The 14,449-nt window shown below is 45.3% G+C and overlaps 1 protein-coding gene across 1 annotated transcript; it reads left to right on the top strand.

Annotated features, from left to right (window-relative positions):
* Positions 1-4,070: 4,070 nt before the first annotated feature.
* Positions 4,071-5,630, top strand: LOC146754391 (obscurin-like protein 1). The gene is made up of 3 exons (XM_085527560.1): positions 4,071-4,925; positions 5,318-5,584; positions 5,620-5,630. Exons 1-3 carry the CDS (start codon positions 4,715-4,717, stop codon positions 5,628-5,630), a joined length of 489 nt encoding a protein of 162 aa, XP_085383686.1. The 5' UTR covers positions 4,071-4,714.
* Positions 5,631-14,449: the final 8,819 nt, after the last annotated feature.

The following is a 14,449-nucleotide window of genomic DNA, read 5'->3' as shown; positions in this document are numbered from 1 at the left end:
TTACATGAAGTTATACCCCCTTCAAAACTCCTTCCACAATATGTCATATAGTATGGAATATCCTTTGGCCAGTTTAAGTCAGCTGTCCTAGTTCTGTTCCTTCTCACTTCCTTGGGCTCTCAGCTGAGATTGACTGTGGCTCTGTACAACGCTGCCTGGCAGCAACTGTAAGCATCACTGCGCTATCTCCATTGTTTCTCTAGAATGAAAACGTAGTATTATATCAGACACTGAAGAAGATAATTCAGTCCCAGCTGAAACTCAGACAATAACTTGTGCTTAGGATTCTTTCCCTACAGGAAATGTTAGATATTTATTGCTATGTGGTACTGTGTTCTGTAGCTGAGCTGGATTTTGTTATCCTTGAAGAAGTATCTTCCTCTGAAAGGGGAGTAAAACATGATGCTCCTAATGAGCGGAGCAGAGACACAGATCTGATCTGAGTGTTGGTTTCCCATTTTTGTGATGCTCTTTGCTGCAGTTTGTATCTCGAGAGAAGCCCTTGTGGTGTCAGTCTGTTGTGTAACCTGCTCTAGTTTTGTGCCTCAAGGAAGAGTGATCCTTTAAACAAATGGTGGCTGTACAGAGGGTATGGGGTGAGATGCATTCCTCTGGCCCCATCCAATGGATTTTCTGTCACAAAGATCATTCTCCCCAGCTTCTCTTCTCTGAGTGGGAGCTTCAGCCCCCTGCACAGGCTGGAGGTCATCCATAGAACTTGCTTCAGAGTTTGTTTCAGGTTGTTATCCTTCCTGGCCAAAAACCAGATACAGTATTGTAGATGTGGTCCAGTGAGTGTTGAAGCAGGAATGACTTGTCCTGGTCTGGTTGTGCTGCTTTTTAATGCAGCTGATGATCTTGTTGTACTTCTTTTCTGTCAGAGCACACTGCTGGCTTGCATTCAGCCTGTGGTCTCTCACCACTTGTCCTCCTAGTCCCCAGGTCCTTTCCAACAGATACAAGCTAGTATTTCCCACCTGGGATATTGGAAGATGGGAACTTGCCAGCAGTCAGTGAAGATCTCTGAGACAGCGAGAGCGAGCGAGCTTTGAGTAGACTGGGAACCACTGTCCACAGCAGGAAATAAGAGAAGAGAAAAGATGTTTCCTTGGGCATTTGGGTGGAAATCATTCCTGACTGCTTTCTCATCCACCGGGAAAATCTGCTGATTGACAATTTGAAGCTGATAGACTTTGGACTCTGTGCAAAGCCAGAGGTAAGAGGATGTGTAAAATCAAATACAATGTGCCCCCAAGTAATGCATGTTTGACCACCGTATGCAACAGGGGCTTGTCCAAACAAACTCCTTAAAATCAAGCTGTTTCTGTGGCTGACATGTCATTGCATCTTGTTTGGATTGGCCTGAACTGTATGAGAGTGGTTAACAGATTGCTCAGAAGCACAGGTAGATAATTTTCTCTAGCTAGACTCCCTGTTTTCATAGTCTAAGCTGTAGATAATCTTGTAGGTATATCACCTGTGTTATGCAAGGGTCTGTAATAGGAGCATGGGATTGGTGTGCCTAAGGAACCCTCTAAGGAACTGCATGTAGGATGAGATTGTGGATAGAATAAAATGACTTTTGCAGGTGACGTACAAATCCTGTGATTGCATATGCTTGAACTGAATTGTTTCTTGATCTTCAAACTGATTTCCAGAATCCTTTATTAACATGTAAGATGGGTGCTGGTAAGAAAGAATGGGAAGACTGCCTTACTGATTCCAAGAGAATTACTTGTCCTCAAATGATTTTTCCTGGCCAAAGTTAGAGCCTCTCACAGGTAATCGAGACCAACAGGCTGTTGTTGCACAATCAACAGGCACAATCTAGATGATCAGCTGAGGAAAATAAAGCATCATGCCAAGGGTACTAGATAAGTGAGCAGCTTGAGATCTGCACATTTATGTGATACTCATGGTCTTAGACAATATTTGTTTAGTGAGGTCACATTGAATGAAAACAAAATCTAAGATTAATGAAAATATACAAAGGAGAAGAAGCCTCTGAGGCTTCTGAAGTGTTATGACCAGAAGACATAAACTCTGTTTTTGAAAGAGCAATTTGCTCTGTTAATTATCCATCATTTTTGTGCAGTCTGTTTTGTCAGACTTGTCTTTAGCTTCCAAGTTGTATGTGAAGACTTGTTTGCACTGTAATGCACAATGTACGAAAAATTGAGAGATGAAAATGTGAAGAGTTTTTCTATCTTTGATTTCATGTCTGGAATTTTGGAACCCACTACTTGCAGTTGTTAATCTGTCCAAACTGGTCTGGTTTGCAATGCCCTCATACTTCTTGAAAAGCTCTGCTGTTAAAGGCAGAACAATTCCTACAAGTGCCATGGCCCCACTGTTGTTCTAATTCTTGTTTCTTTGTTTTCCACACGCTGCTTTTCAAGCCTCCTTTTTCTTTACAGTCCAAGTGAGAATTGCACTGTGAGGTGTCTGAACCTTGTTGTGCCTCTACATAAAGAGAACAGCAGCAAAGCCTGACAGGTGACTGTGCTGACAGCTCTCGTAGCCAGTAACACGTAACTGTGCTAAATCCCTTGTGATGGCTTTGATTTAATTTTTGCCAGTGAAATCCTTGTAAAAGGAACTGCAGCAGTGTGATGAGCTAAGGTGAAGATGCTGGTTTTAGTAGTGCTCTAAGCTGAGTGGAAGGGCAATTGAATGAGGGTTATATGCTTTCTGTGGACAATAAGGTTGTGGTGCTGTTGGGGTGGGTCCAGAGGAGGGGCCACTGTGATGATCAGAGGGTTGGAGCAGCTCTCCTATGAGGAAAGGCTGGATTGTGGCTCTGGGCAGCCTGGTCTGGTGGTTGGCGACCCTGCACATAGCAGGGGGTTGGAACTGGATGATCTTTGAGATCCTTTTCAACCCAGGCCATTCTATGGCTGTACAGTTCCATACTGGAACAAATATAAAGTGCTAACTATGTAAAACATGGAGTCAAACCTGTGTGATTTGTCCACACCAGGAGGTGATTAGAAAACAATTTTTTAAGCTACAAAGCTGCTTGCATGAAAGGAAAAGAAAATAAAACTACAAGAAAAAGGGAAAGCCTTTCTTCCTGAAAATAGGAAGAATAATGGACCTGACAATGAAATTTGGGTGAAGCTGCCTGATTTTATGAAGCTATTCCCATTATTTTCTTGGTGCTGTGTTTCCCAAATGAGTGGTTTCTGGCTGTGCTGCAGCACCAGTCTGCATGTGAACATCAGCTCTATTCACCATCTGGGAAGATTAGGACTTCCCTTCTCCCACCAGCACCACTGAATTACAGTTACTCAGTGGTTAAACAAAGGAATCCTTAAAGAAGGGTTTACAGCTGTCGTGTTATCTGAAGTGCTTGGGGCATTCTGATGCTATTAAGCTCTATGTATTAACAAGTTCAAAAAGAAAAGGTAGGCATCTGATTGTTGTGCCAGTTTCTAAGTTATTTGGAAAGCTGTACCACCCAACCACTCCTTCTGTTTGATGGAGGTGACAAAGCTCAGTTTAATTTCTGACTGCTGTTTAAATCCTGAAGCTGGAGCTGGTTCCTGGAGCAGAAAAAGCTCGGTAGCTGTCCCTCCTACAAGCAGGCACCTCTGAGCAAAATATGACATCTCGATTTCTGATGGTAAGGTCAGGAGATCTGATTCCAGCGTCTAGCTTTTGGCTTCATGCTATGTTAGTGGGACCTTTGGCATCCAGCACTGACTAACAGCAACTGACAGGCTGGTAACAGTGCACCCCAAAACAGTTATGTGTCTATTTATGTTATGAGGGAAAATTGCATTGCATTGAGATTTCCTATTTTTACACTTTGCAGATCTAACTCGCTGCTGGAAGAATCCTTTACGCCTTGTTCACACCATTTTCAATGAGCTGGATGAGTCTGTTGTTGGCATTTTAATACCACTGACCAGGCAGGCAATATGTATGGAGTATTTGGCTCTCTCTACAGTCATGAATGTTTGAGTATCTTCAACATGTGGCTCATTGCTTCCATTTCAGGCTGCCCAGAGATGCTGTGGGTGCCTGTCCTTGGTGTTGAAGGCGAGGTTGGATGGGTGATGGGTAGCCTGAGCTGGTTAGTGGGCAGCCAGCCCATGGCAGGGTGTTTAGAACTGGATGATCTTGAAGGTTTCTTCCAACCCAAGCCCTCCCGTGATCCTATGATTCTGTGATTTCATTCAGGTTTATTGAGATGAGATGAGTTCTCCTAAATGCGCTGTTCTCCATATGATTATAATTGGAGTCTAGATGAATGACTTAAACCAGACTCCAAACTTTTTGATGGCCAAAATGAAATGAAATCAATCCTTTACTGTGTCAGTAGTCTGTAACTAGAGCCCATCAGGTAATTCCCAGCCTCCTGCCTGTATCAGTGGCTGCACACAGTGAAAAAGTCTGATGGGATTTTAACCTCTAAAATGTTCCAAAGCAACCAGAGGGTGAATATATTCACTATGCAAATACCTGCAGGAATAAGCTTGTTATGTATGTCCTCAGGTACCACAGTAGTTAATGGTGGGACTCAGTAGGTCATGCTGAAAGTTGAGTCTGCTGATCTTGAAGGTCTTTTCCAGCCTACATGACCTTATGCTAATATTTCTGTATTTCTTTCTGTTCAGCTCCCAGAAAACCTCCCACCCAGCCCCCAACTGACCCCGTGGTGAAAAATAAAACAGAAACCTCAGTGACGCTGGCATGGTCCCCTCCGAAGATGCACCGCCCCATTCCAATCGATGGCTACATTGTGGAACGCAAGAAACTAACTGGCTTCACCTGGGTGAGGTGCCACGAGTCTCATGTCCCCGTCCCAGAGTTCACGGTGAGCAATCTGTCTGAAGAGGCTGATGATCAGTTCCGAGTGTCTGCAGTCAATGCGCATGGACAGAGCCCGTCTCTGGAATTCCCAGGGAGCGTGCACCTTGGTAAGCACAGAAACCCCAATGGAAATGGGTCAGTGTGTGCTGAGCAGCTGTGTTGGTTCCCTAAAGATGTTTCCTTTGACTTTAAGGATAGTAGTGCATTAACACACCAAAGGCTTTCCTTTATTACTAGTTCTCCTGTCAACCTCCAGCTACCACTAAAGTGATACAAGTTCTGTTTCTGTGACAGAGACATGAATATTATTATCTTTTGATATCACACATGTGCAAGAGGCAGAACTTTCTGTAACAGATCTTAAGCATAGAAGTGCTTCTTCCAGCACTCATGCAAAGGTAGAAGTAGAAGTGTACCTATGATTTAATCTTCCATCTCTAAATGAGATACCAGACTTGCATCTAAAGAGCATTAAGACATCCATGTTGTTCTTCCTCAGAACCAGTCCTGGCTGTGAAATCCCCCCTAACAGCTGGTGAAGCTGTACCTGGAGGGGATGCCATGTTTACTACTGATCTTACAACAATGTGTTGCAGCACTTGGTACCTCAGTGGTAAAGTCTTACAGGAAAGCGAGACCTGCATCATCAAGAGAACCCAAACTACTCACAGCCTAATCATAAAGAACATCACCAAGAATGATGGTGGAGCAGAAGTGAAATTTGTTGCCGAAAATGTTGATGTCAGCACCAAGATGAGAGTGAGAGGTGTTTGCTTTGATCCTTCTCCTTTCCTCTTACAGTCAAGGCATAGTTGCTGTGATCTGATGATTAGAACTGGGGCTGCAGGCATTCACTGCCTGTACCAAATACCTGAAATTGCATCCCATGGACTGACGTGAGTCCTGGTAATGACCTAAACATGATAGCACTGAGTGTAGGGTAAGCCAGTCTACCCAGCTGCTTGGTATCTGAACCAGATTGCTTCATGCCAGCTGATGAATGTCTGCAGTTCACAGCTCTTGGCCAGTGCATTCAGTCACCAGGTTTACCACTGCATCACCATAGAGCAGTACTTTCAGCTCCAGGTTCAGACAGCCTTTCTGATTGCACTGGAATAGTTTAGAAGTAGGGGAGCAATCATTCCAATAATATCTCTATCAATCAGCTTTGCATGACTAAATAGAACAAATAAACATTCATGATGGGAGGACCTGTTTGTCATTGGGTGGAAACCTCTGCAGAAGCATGTTTAGAGCATTCTTAATCAGTAGAAGGAGATGTTTGGTTGATTTTTACTTAGTAAATCCGGCAAGAAGACCAAATGAAATATCTTGAATTGCTCAGCAGTGACACAATGATGAGTGCAGGAACAGAAGGTGATACTTTTTCAGAGATGTTGCAGCAAACATTGACCACGTTAGCCTGATATCAATTGAACTAACGAGGCCTTTGCTCCTGACAGGTGCTGCAGTGAGATTTACCAATAAGAGCAAAGATGTAGAAAAGATCTCCGCTCGGCTGCGTGAGGAAGCCAAACTGCAGGCTGAGCTTTCAGACACAGGCGCTACTGTGGAGTGGATGAAGGATGGGAAGGAGCTCAAGGCCAGTGAAAAATATGAACTGCACATTGTGGGGAAGAAACACACCCTGAAAATTCACAACGTCTCAATGGATGATGCTGTAAGTTGTCAGTGCATCTGTGAGGGGGATAAAATGCATGAGTTTGCATGATGAGGCTCTTCATCATCTTCTGCTGGCTTGTCACCCTTGTTGATCCATGGAGAAACAAGAAAGGCCTAGAGTAGTGTATGCACTTTGGCATTGGAGAGCTTACTTAATTGCTTCTTCTCAAAGAACAAACTCCAGAGAGTCATGGAGACATCTCCAAACAGAATTGAATAATGGGACTAAATTGATGGAGAGCAGAACTTCCTGCCACGGCTTGTCAGCTAGTCTTAATTTTGCTTTTCTTCTCTCTGTCATGTTAGCATAATATTTCATACTGGCAGGTCTGCCCAAAGAATTAAATGAATTAGCTGATGGACGTTTCCATGTGCTTTGCACTGTAATATGACTATCAAATGAGTAATCAATGCTGTTATTTTAAAATCTGTGTTGGCAAGCTGTAAGACAAACAGCTGCTGTTGGTAGCTTGGTTACTGCAGAATCAGCTTTCGTGTATCTCATAGATAGGGAAGAGACCCTTAAGGGTCAGCTAGTTGGACTCCCTTGCAATGAACAGGGGCACCGCAGCTCCATCAGGTGCTCTGAGCCCTGTCCATCCTGACTTTGAACATCCTCAGGCTCACAAATCTTATACCTATGCCACACACTCGCAGTATTTCACCATTCAGCATCACCACTTGTATCTTCTCTTGCTGTAAATCAGCGCGAGCTGGTAAATCATCTGCTGTGCGGGTCAGCTGTGTCTCTCCCATGGGCATCACGTGGCTGCTGGGAGGCTCTGAAGAGCTGCAGCCAGAGGTGTGTCACCCGCTGGGCCTCGTGCCCAAAGGAGCCCACAGGAAAGTGTTGTTGCAGTTTGTCATGCACTGCACTGCCATGAGACTTGACGTGCCAGACATCCTCTGACACGTGAGCTCCTGCATCCAGGCAGGACATCTGAGACGTCTCCTTCAGCCTGACGTGGCTGCAGTTTCACACTGATTTTACTAAGGAAGGAGAAGGCACGTGGATGAAACTCTTTTCCTGCTCTTCCTGGCATTAGCTCATAGTACAAGTAAAGCACTGTCAGGTCAAGCCTGGAGGAGTAATGCTTGTCACTGACCTGTTCCTGTTCAGGGTGGAGCTGGAGGGTAAAATAACACAAGAAATTGTCATTGAAATTCAATATCTGTGAAATTCAGCTGGCTGCATTCACAGAACCTGGCGTTAAGATCTGTTTTCTGGTTTATTTCTTGAGCCTATTTTCCATAACCCAGTCCTCATTTATGAACCGAAGCTCTACTGAAAACCTTTTGCTGTGTATGCTCATGCTGCAGTGCAGCTCCTGTGACCTTTAACAGCACATTCAAGTTCCTCTGATCACAGGATCCTTAAGGTTCATTAAGACCCTCTAGTCCGACTGCTCACCCATCTCCACCAAGATGCTCACCATCAGCTAGCTAAAAACTCAGCAGAGATGATAGATCAAGCCCAACACTGGATTTGGGATGGCTAGAGATTCCTAAGATATTGAAGGATTGCTTGCAGGTGGTGTTGGCTCAGGTATGCACCCTGCATCCCACCTCCCGTTCTGTTTGGTTGAGAATCATGCATTCTGCAATTTCACTTTGTAATTCAAAGCCCCTTTCTTTATCTGTTAAAAAACTGTTCTAAAACAAGCCGAGAAGACTCCGTTGGAATTCCAACCGTTGGAATGGTTGATGGAGAACAAAGGCATCCCCAAAGGACAAGTTGCACTGTTTGATGAACATTATTGGATGAGAGCTAAGCTAAGATTTAAAAAGTTCTGGGGCTGTCTCTGAGCATCAAATCCAGAGGAAGCCTGCATGATTCCCTGAGAATGGATACCTCCTACTTTGGTGTAGGGTTAAGGGAACACTAGCAGTAACTCCTATCACAAAATGTCACATGGCTCAGACAAAAAAGCCATCAAGAGGGCTTAATTAGGAGCACCAAATGGTCACAAGATGGTCTTAGGGCAGGGAAGTAATCTATCTATGTGACATTGATTGATGCTATTAGTTCTAAACAGCTTGACTCTAGAGGGACTGTTCTTCTTTGGTCACCTAGTTTTACAAGAATAGATGACTCCTGTCTATTACAATTTTTAACTCATTATTTGTTCACTGATGCCATAAATGTGCCTGGCATAGCAATTGGCCTTGGTATATTCAGTGTCTGAAAGCAACAGTTGTTGCTCTAAGAAATGCAATGCTAAGCTACGTCTGCCTGTAGCTGACAGCCATCAGCTTGCTCCTCAGGCAGGTTCTGTCTGGATGGAATGAAGGGCATGAAATACTGATGTGCTCATCAAACGCTGCTTGTTAGCTTAGAGACAAGGTGTTGAATAGGTTTGTTCATGCATTGCAAACACGTTACTTATCTGCCTTCATTTTAGCTTCAGAAGAACGTGTGCAGAATACAGAATTGATTAAAAGAAATAAGAACTGTCTGCATAGAACTTACTCTTTCCTTACACAGGAGAATCAAGCACACGTTTGTATGTGAGTACCTCCAGAGGTGAAACTCAATCACCCAAATGTAATGAGCAGAGACATTACAATCAGTTCTAACTGTATCTTCATGCTGTGCTGAATAAGCCTGAGTCAGGATGTAAACCACTTTCTCTTTTTTTCTTCAGATGAAGCCATTAATGTTGTCAGCAAGCCCAAAACCACTTCAGAAATATCAGTCAGTCCTTCTAAAGACCTGGAGCTGGTGTGTGAGGTGTCAGCTGCAAGCGGAGCTGTCGTATGGAAGAAAGATCAAACAGAGGTGAAGCAGGACCAGAGGACAACCATCATCTCCAAGGGGACGCACCGCAAGCTCATGGTCAAAAATGTGACCCTGAAAGACCAAGGGAGCTACAGCTGTGAAACAAAAGATGACAAAGCAACATTCCAAGTGAAAGTCAGAGGTGAGAAAATGCTTGGAATCCCAGAGATAAAGGAACGCTTCATTTTGTGTGTCTTGCATTTGGAGGATCAACTGACAGCCTCTCTGGTGCAAAAGATTTTGGCTATAGGACTTTCTTGGTCATCTAGTATCATAGCAACACTTTTCTACATGTGATTTACATCCAGGAATGAATTACTGCAACAAAGGGGAGTACAGCTGCGAGGCTGCTGGCTAGAAACTCACCTTCAAGATTCATGTAACTGGTAGGAAACACGTTTTGGTTGATATTCTTTGATTATTCCCTAGTCTGGCTGTGGAAATATCTGTGTGAACGTGTCCTCTTTATTCTGCCATGAAACTGTTTTGAGAAGGATGAAAAGAAATGCTTACAAACGTGCAGCTAAAATGATTATTTGTTTTTAACAATATTTCATCCAGCTCTTCCCCTACAATTACTTTTATCATCAGCTGTCCATGGATGTCCAACTGTGATTTGTACAATGTGCAACACTGCTCTACCAGTTGATATTTCAACAGTACTATTTACACAGACGTCCTTTTCTGCTCCAAATCCACACCAGCCATGGGAGAGGGAGTAGGTGAGCATCTTCCTCCATTAGCTTGATCTAAATCTGACAGCTTCATCCAATCCAGGGCTTCTCCAAGACCTTTGAAAATTCTGTTACTGTTGAGGAGACAGCAGGCTTCTGGGCTTAGGTTAGAATATGGTGCCCTGTTGATGGGTCCTGAGAGTGTCCAAGCCTTACATAGAGAAAACCATCACTGCTCTTAAGATGTTTTGCAAGCAGGTGAAACTTGATTGAAGTGTGGCAGTGATGCTTTCTGAGATCTCTGGCCCCTAGTTTTTCTAGGCTTTTTGTTTGCCTCTTAGGATACAGTGAGCTGCTCTTAATTGTGGCTGTGTCCTTTGCCACGAGCATACCTCTGAGCACACAGTTATTTTGAGCTCCTCTTCTTCCAGTGGCTCGGATGAGCAATTCTGAGAGATATGCAGAATGGGGATGGCTGTGCTGCTGCTTCCTTTTCTGTCTTAGCTGTGGTTTTCCCTTGCAGGGCACAGTTCTCTGCCTGGGCCCAAGTCTGTGTGGGTCTCTCCATCCACAAAGCTGCTCACCGTGCAGGCGGCACAGGCTGAGAGGAGAGGCCAGAGCAGCTCTCCTGTTGCAACACGGAGCAGCAAGATACAAGTGGAGGAAGGGCCTGCAGCTGTACTGAGGAACTTCAACGCAATCATTGATTTTCCATCTGAAAGATAAAGAAAGAGGAATTCCCTTTCCAGCCCCTACCATCATTGTTCGGATGATTTTTATTGGTTTATTTTTTGTCCATTATATCTTTGAGGATTCAACTAACACACAGTTGCCCTATGGCCTCAGTGGAGCCACACAAGGTGCCTTTCCTTCCTGGTTGGGCAGGCAGTCACAAGATGCAGAAAGCCATGCTGGCGTCTATCCTGTTCTGTGCTGGCTGTACATGGAAATCTTGGGGTTTTCCAGATTTCAGGGCCATGTGCCTGAAACCAATTGTGCTTCTCCTGTAAGCAGAGCTGTTGGTCAGACTTGCTGGCACTAGAAATTAAAGGTGGCAGTGAGCTGAGGCCGAGGAGGTGTTAATGTAAGAGTCAGGGATGCTTTTGAACTTCCCTTATAACTGTACGGTTCCTCAGAAAGCAGTTACGCCTGCCAGCTCCTTTCCTGTCCGGCTGTGGAGCCTTTGCTCACATGCTCCGAATCTTGCTTGAAATCATTGAGAGGAATGTAGCCAGCAGGACTTGAGGGCTGAGCTGTAGGAATGGAAGCATCCACTGCTGTTTGAAACAGAGGGTGTTTCTAAGCTGTGTTTCAGCAGAAAGCAGGCATTACCAGGAACAGGCAACTATTGGCAAGGGCTCAGTGCAGCTCTTCCCTCACCCTGCACCACGACTGACAGCATGCTCTATTTTCTCTCCAGACCAAGTTCTTCCAGAAAGAGGAAGGAATCACCAGCTGGCAGTTGGCGTTCCTGCTTCTGCCTGGGCAAACCATCCCCTGTGGCCAAACACCAACTGCAGAGCAGTGCCAGGGAGCGCTCTGAAGTAGAAGTCGTGTTCCTGGCAGGTAAGGGTGCAAATCCAGCTTTCAAAACACTGCTTGTCAGCAACACAGGTAGAATTCATGCTTTCAGTGGGCTTGTACCTCCTTCTGGCATTCAAGCCTGTGCCTGACATCTTTGGTTGACTCCTGTCTTTCCCAGATGAGTCTCACAAGCTGCTTGAAACCTGCTTGACAGGCAGCACCAAGCCTTTGCCTCCTTGGACAGTGAAAGTTTGACGCTAAATGCTGTGTATCTACTCTTTCCAGGTGAATCGATCCCTTGCCAATACAGGAACCCACCAGCAAGTTGCAATGATGCACGTTGTGCTTCCATCAATGGAGTGCAGTTAGGATGCATGAGTCACTGCAGTTCCAAGGACAGCCTTCCACGTGACAGCAATGATGGAGAGAAGGATGTTTGACCTATTCAGTTTTGGGCCCCTCCCTGCAAGAAAACCTTGCGGTTCTGGAACGTCTTCAGCTACGAAGGTAGTGAGGGGTCTGGAGCACAAACCTTACGAGGAGCTGCTGAGGGAACTAGGATTGTTCAGCTTGGAAAAGAGCAGGCTCAGGGGAGACCTTATAACTCTCTATAACGTCCTGAAGGGAGGTTGTAGTGAGCTGGGGTTTGGCCTCTTCTCTCGTGTGATCAGTTATAGATCTAGAGGGAATGGTTTTAAGCTGTGCCAGGAAAGATTCAGGCTGGACATTAGGAAATATTACTTCCCCTAAAGGGTATTCAGGCATTGGATAGCACTGCCCAGGGAGGTGGTGGAGTCACCGACCATGGGAGTGCTCAAGAAACGTTTGGATGTTGTGTTGAGAGGTATGATTTATCCGGGAAGTATTGGTAATGGTTGGACCAGATGATTTTGTAGGTCTTCTCCAACCTTGATAATTCTGTGATTCTGAGCTGAGAAACTTTTCTTGCTCAAGTCCAGCTTCCAAGCTTAACCACCTACAATGAAGTTGATGTCGTTTTTCTGGTAGCCCTCAAGACAGTGTCCGCATTTACCCAAAATCAGGAGGTAACCAGCTGCAGTGAAGTGAGCAATTTCAGTGCCTGTTTCTGATGGTGGCAATGAGTTCAGAGGTCACACTTAATTGACGGTGCCTGTTTCCATTCTGACAAAGGATGTAGTTGCAGCTGACTTCCCGAGGCTGCCATACGTGGTGGTGACGCAGCCTTGGGCTTCTGCGTTTGCATGACTCCCACCTTTCCTTTCCGTGTCTTGCAGGTCAGCTGGTGCTGGAAGCGGCCGGTATCTGAGTAGGAATGAAGGTGAGTGCAGGAGCAGCTGCTGAGGGGAGGAAGGAAGTCCATGCTAATGAGCTCTGTAGCATCTGCGGGTACGGAACACGAGGAGGCAGCAGTGATGCAGGGGGCTCCCCAGCAGGAAGCTGTCTGATCCAAATGCTTGCTGAGAGTTTGGAAGCCCAAGCCCTTATGGTCTCTGTAAGGGTGGCTAGTAAAAAGATGTTAACCAAGATGGTGGTAAATAGTCAAAGATTATTAGCAAAGGAAAACTGACCAATGTTGATGCCTTGACCAGAAAGCTGAGGCAGTCTCAACTGGGGAGCAGTCTCCAAGAGATTCTGCCTTAGTGGTGGTCAGCCTTTAAATGAGGTGAGGTCTCAGAAGAGGTGCAGTCGAGGTCCACCCCTTCTGGGAGCACAGCTAGATTACTCTCACCTGTGCTCCCGCAGCTGGCCCAACACTTGCCTCAGCTGATTAATCAGAGGTTCAAGCTGTGATTTCCCATACAGTCTCTAAGCTGAAGGCAGCATCTCCTTGATCTGATGGTGGTGTGCCTGAGTGAGGGAGTGATCCAAGCTGGATGCAAAAGAGTCATCTTAATTTCTCTGCTATTTTACTTCAGATGACACCTATTGGGTGTTGGTTTCTTAAAATTTGGATCTAGGAGGTGGCCTCTCCCTTTGCTTCTGGTGAAAGCACAGATGTGCAGCAGGAGTAGAAGACAAAGAGGTTTTCTTGGTGACAGCAACACCAATTATTTGATTCAAATGTAGAACTGTGATGAAGATGGTGAAGAACAGATCCGCCTCAAAGACATGCTTGATCACATAAGGAATGAGCATGTGATCCAAGACAGTCAGCGTGGCTTTAGCAGGGGAAGGCCATGCCTAACCAATCTGGTGGTCTTCTATGATGGAGTGACGGCATTTGTGGACAAAAGGAAGGAAACTGATGTCATTGACCTGGACTTGAGCAAGATCTTTGACATGGCCCTCCACCACATCCTTATATCTAAACTGGAGGGATGTGGATTTGACAGGTGGACCACCTGGTGGATAAGGGATTGGTTGAAAGGCCACAGACAGAGGGTGGTGATTCATGGTTCTGTGTCCAGGTGGAGGCCAATAACAAGTGGTGTCATCCAGGAGTCTGTCTTGGGACCAGTGCTTTTTAACATTTGTTACCTCAAGAGCAGGATGGATTTTATATTCACTGTGAAAAACCTGGGCTAGTAGCATGGGCATGTTTCAGGCTGGACTCTTCTTTTGCTGCTTGGTTTCCTTTTGGCTACAGGGAGACAGCTGTCTAAAGGTGTGTTTTCAAACCCACTCTCCAAAGCCATGTTTCATTGTTGCAGGTGGTTCAGTGAGCTCTTGCAGTGCAGATGCTGTAGTTTGCTGTAGAATCTGAATGGTTTCTGTTCCTAGGGGAGGACTGGGAGGAGGTAGTGAGAAGAGAATTCAATGCCTAAGGGGAGGGGAGATCGGGGATTGGTGGGAGAGGGAGCCAATAGGAGGGAGAGAGGAGTTGGGCGCAGGTTGATGGTAACACCCCTTTGTGATGTCATAATGCCCCTTTGTGACGTCATAATGCTTCTTTGTGATGTCATAATGCCCTTTGTGATGTCATAATGCTCCTTTCTGACATCACGATGCCCCTTTCTGACGTCACGATGCCCCTTTGTGATGTCATAAT

This window comes from Coturnix japonica, chromosome W, assembly GCF_054131305.1.
Source record: "Coturnix japonica strain WE chromosome W, WE-NBRP24, whole genome shotgun sequence".
Lineage (NCBI taxonomy): Eukaryota > Metazoa > Chordata > Aves > Galliformes > Phasianidae > Coturnix > Coturnix japonica.
The sequence above is the reverse complement of the archived record's forward strand: the minus strand, read 5'-3'. Positions and strand labels throughout refer to the sequence as shown.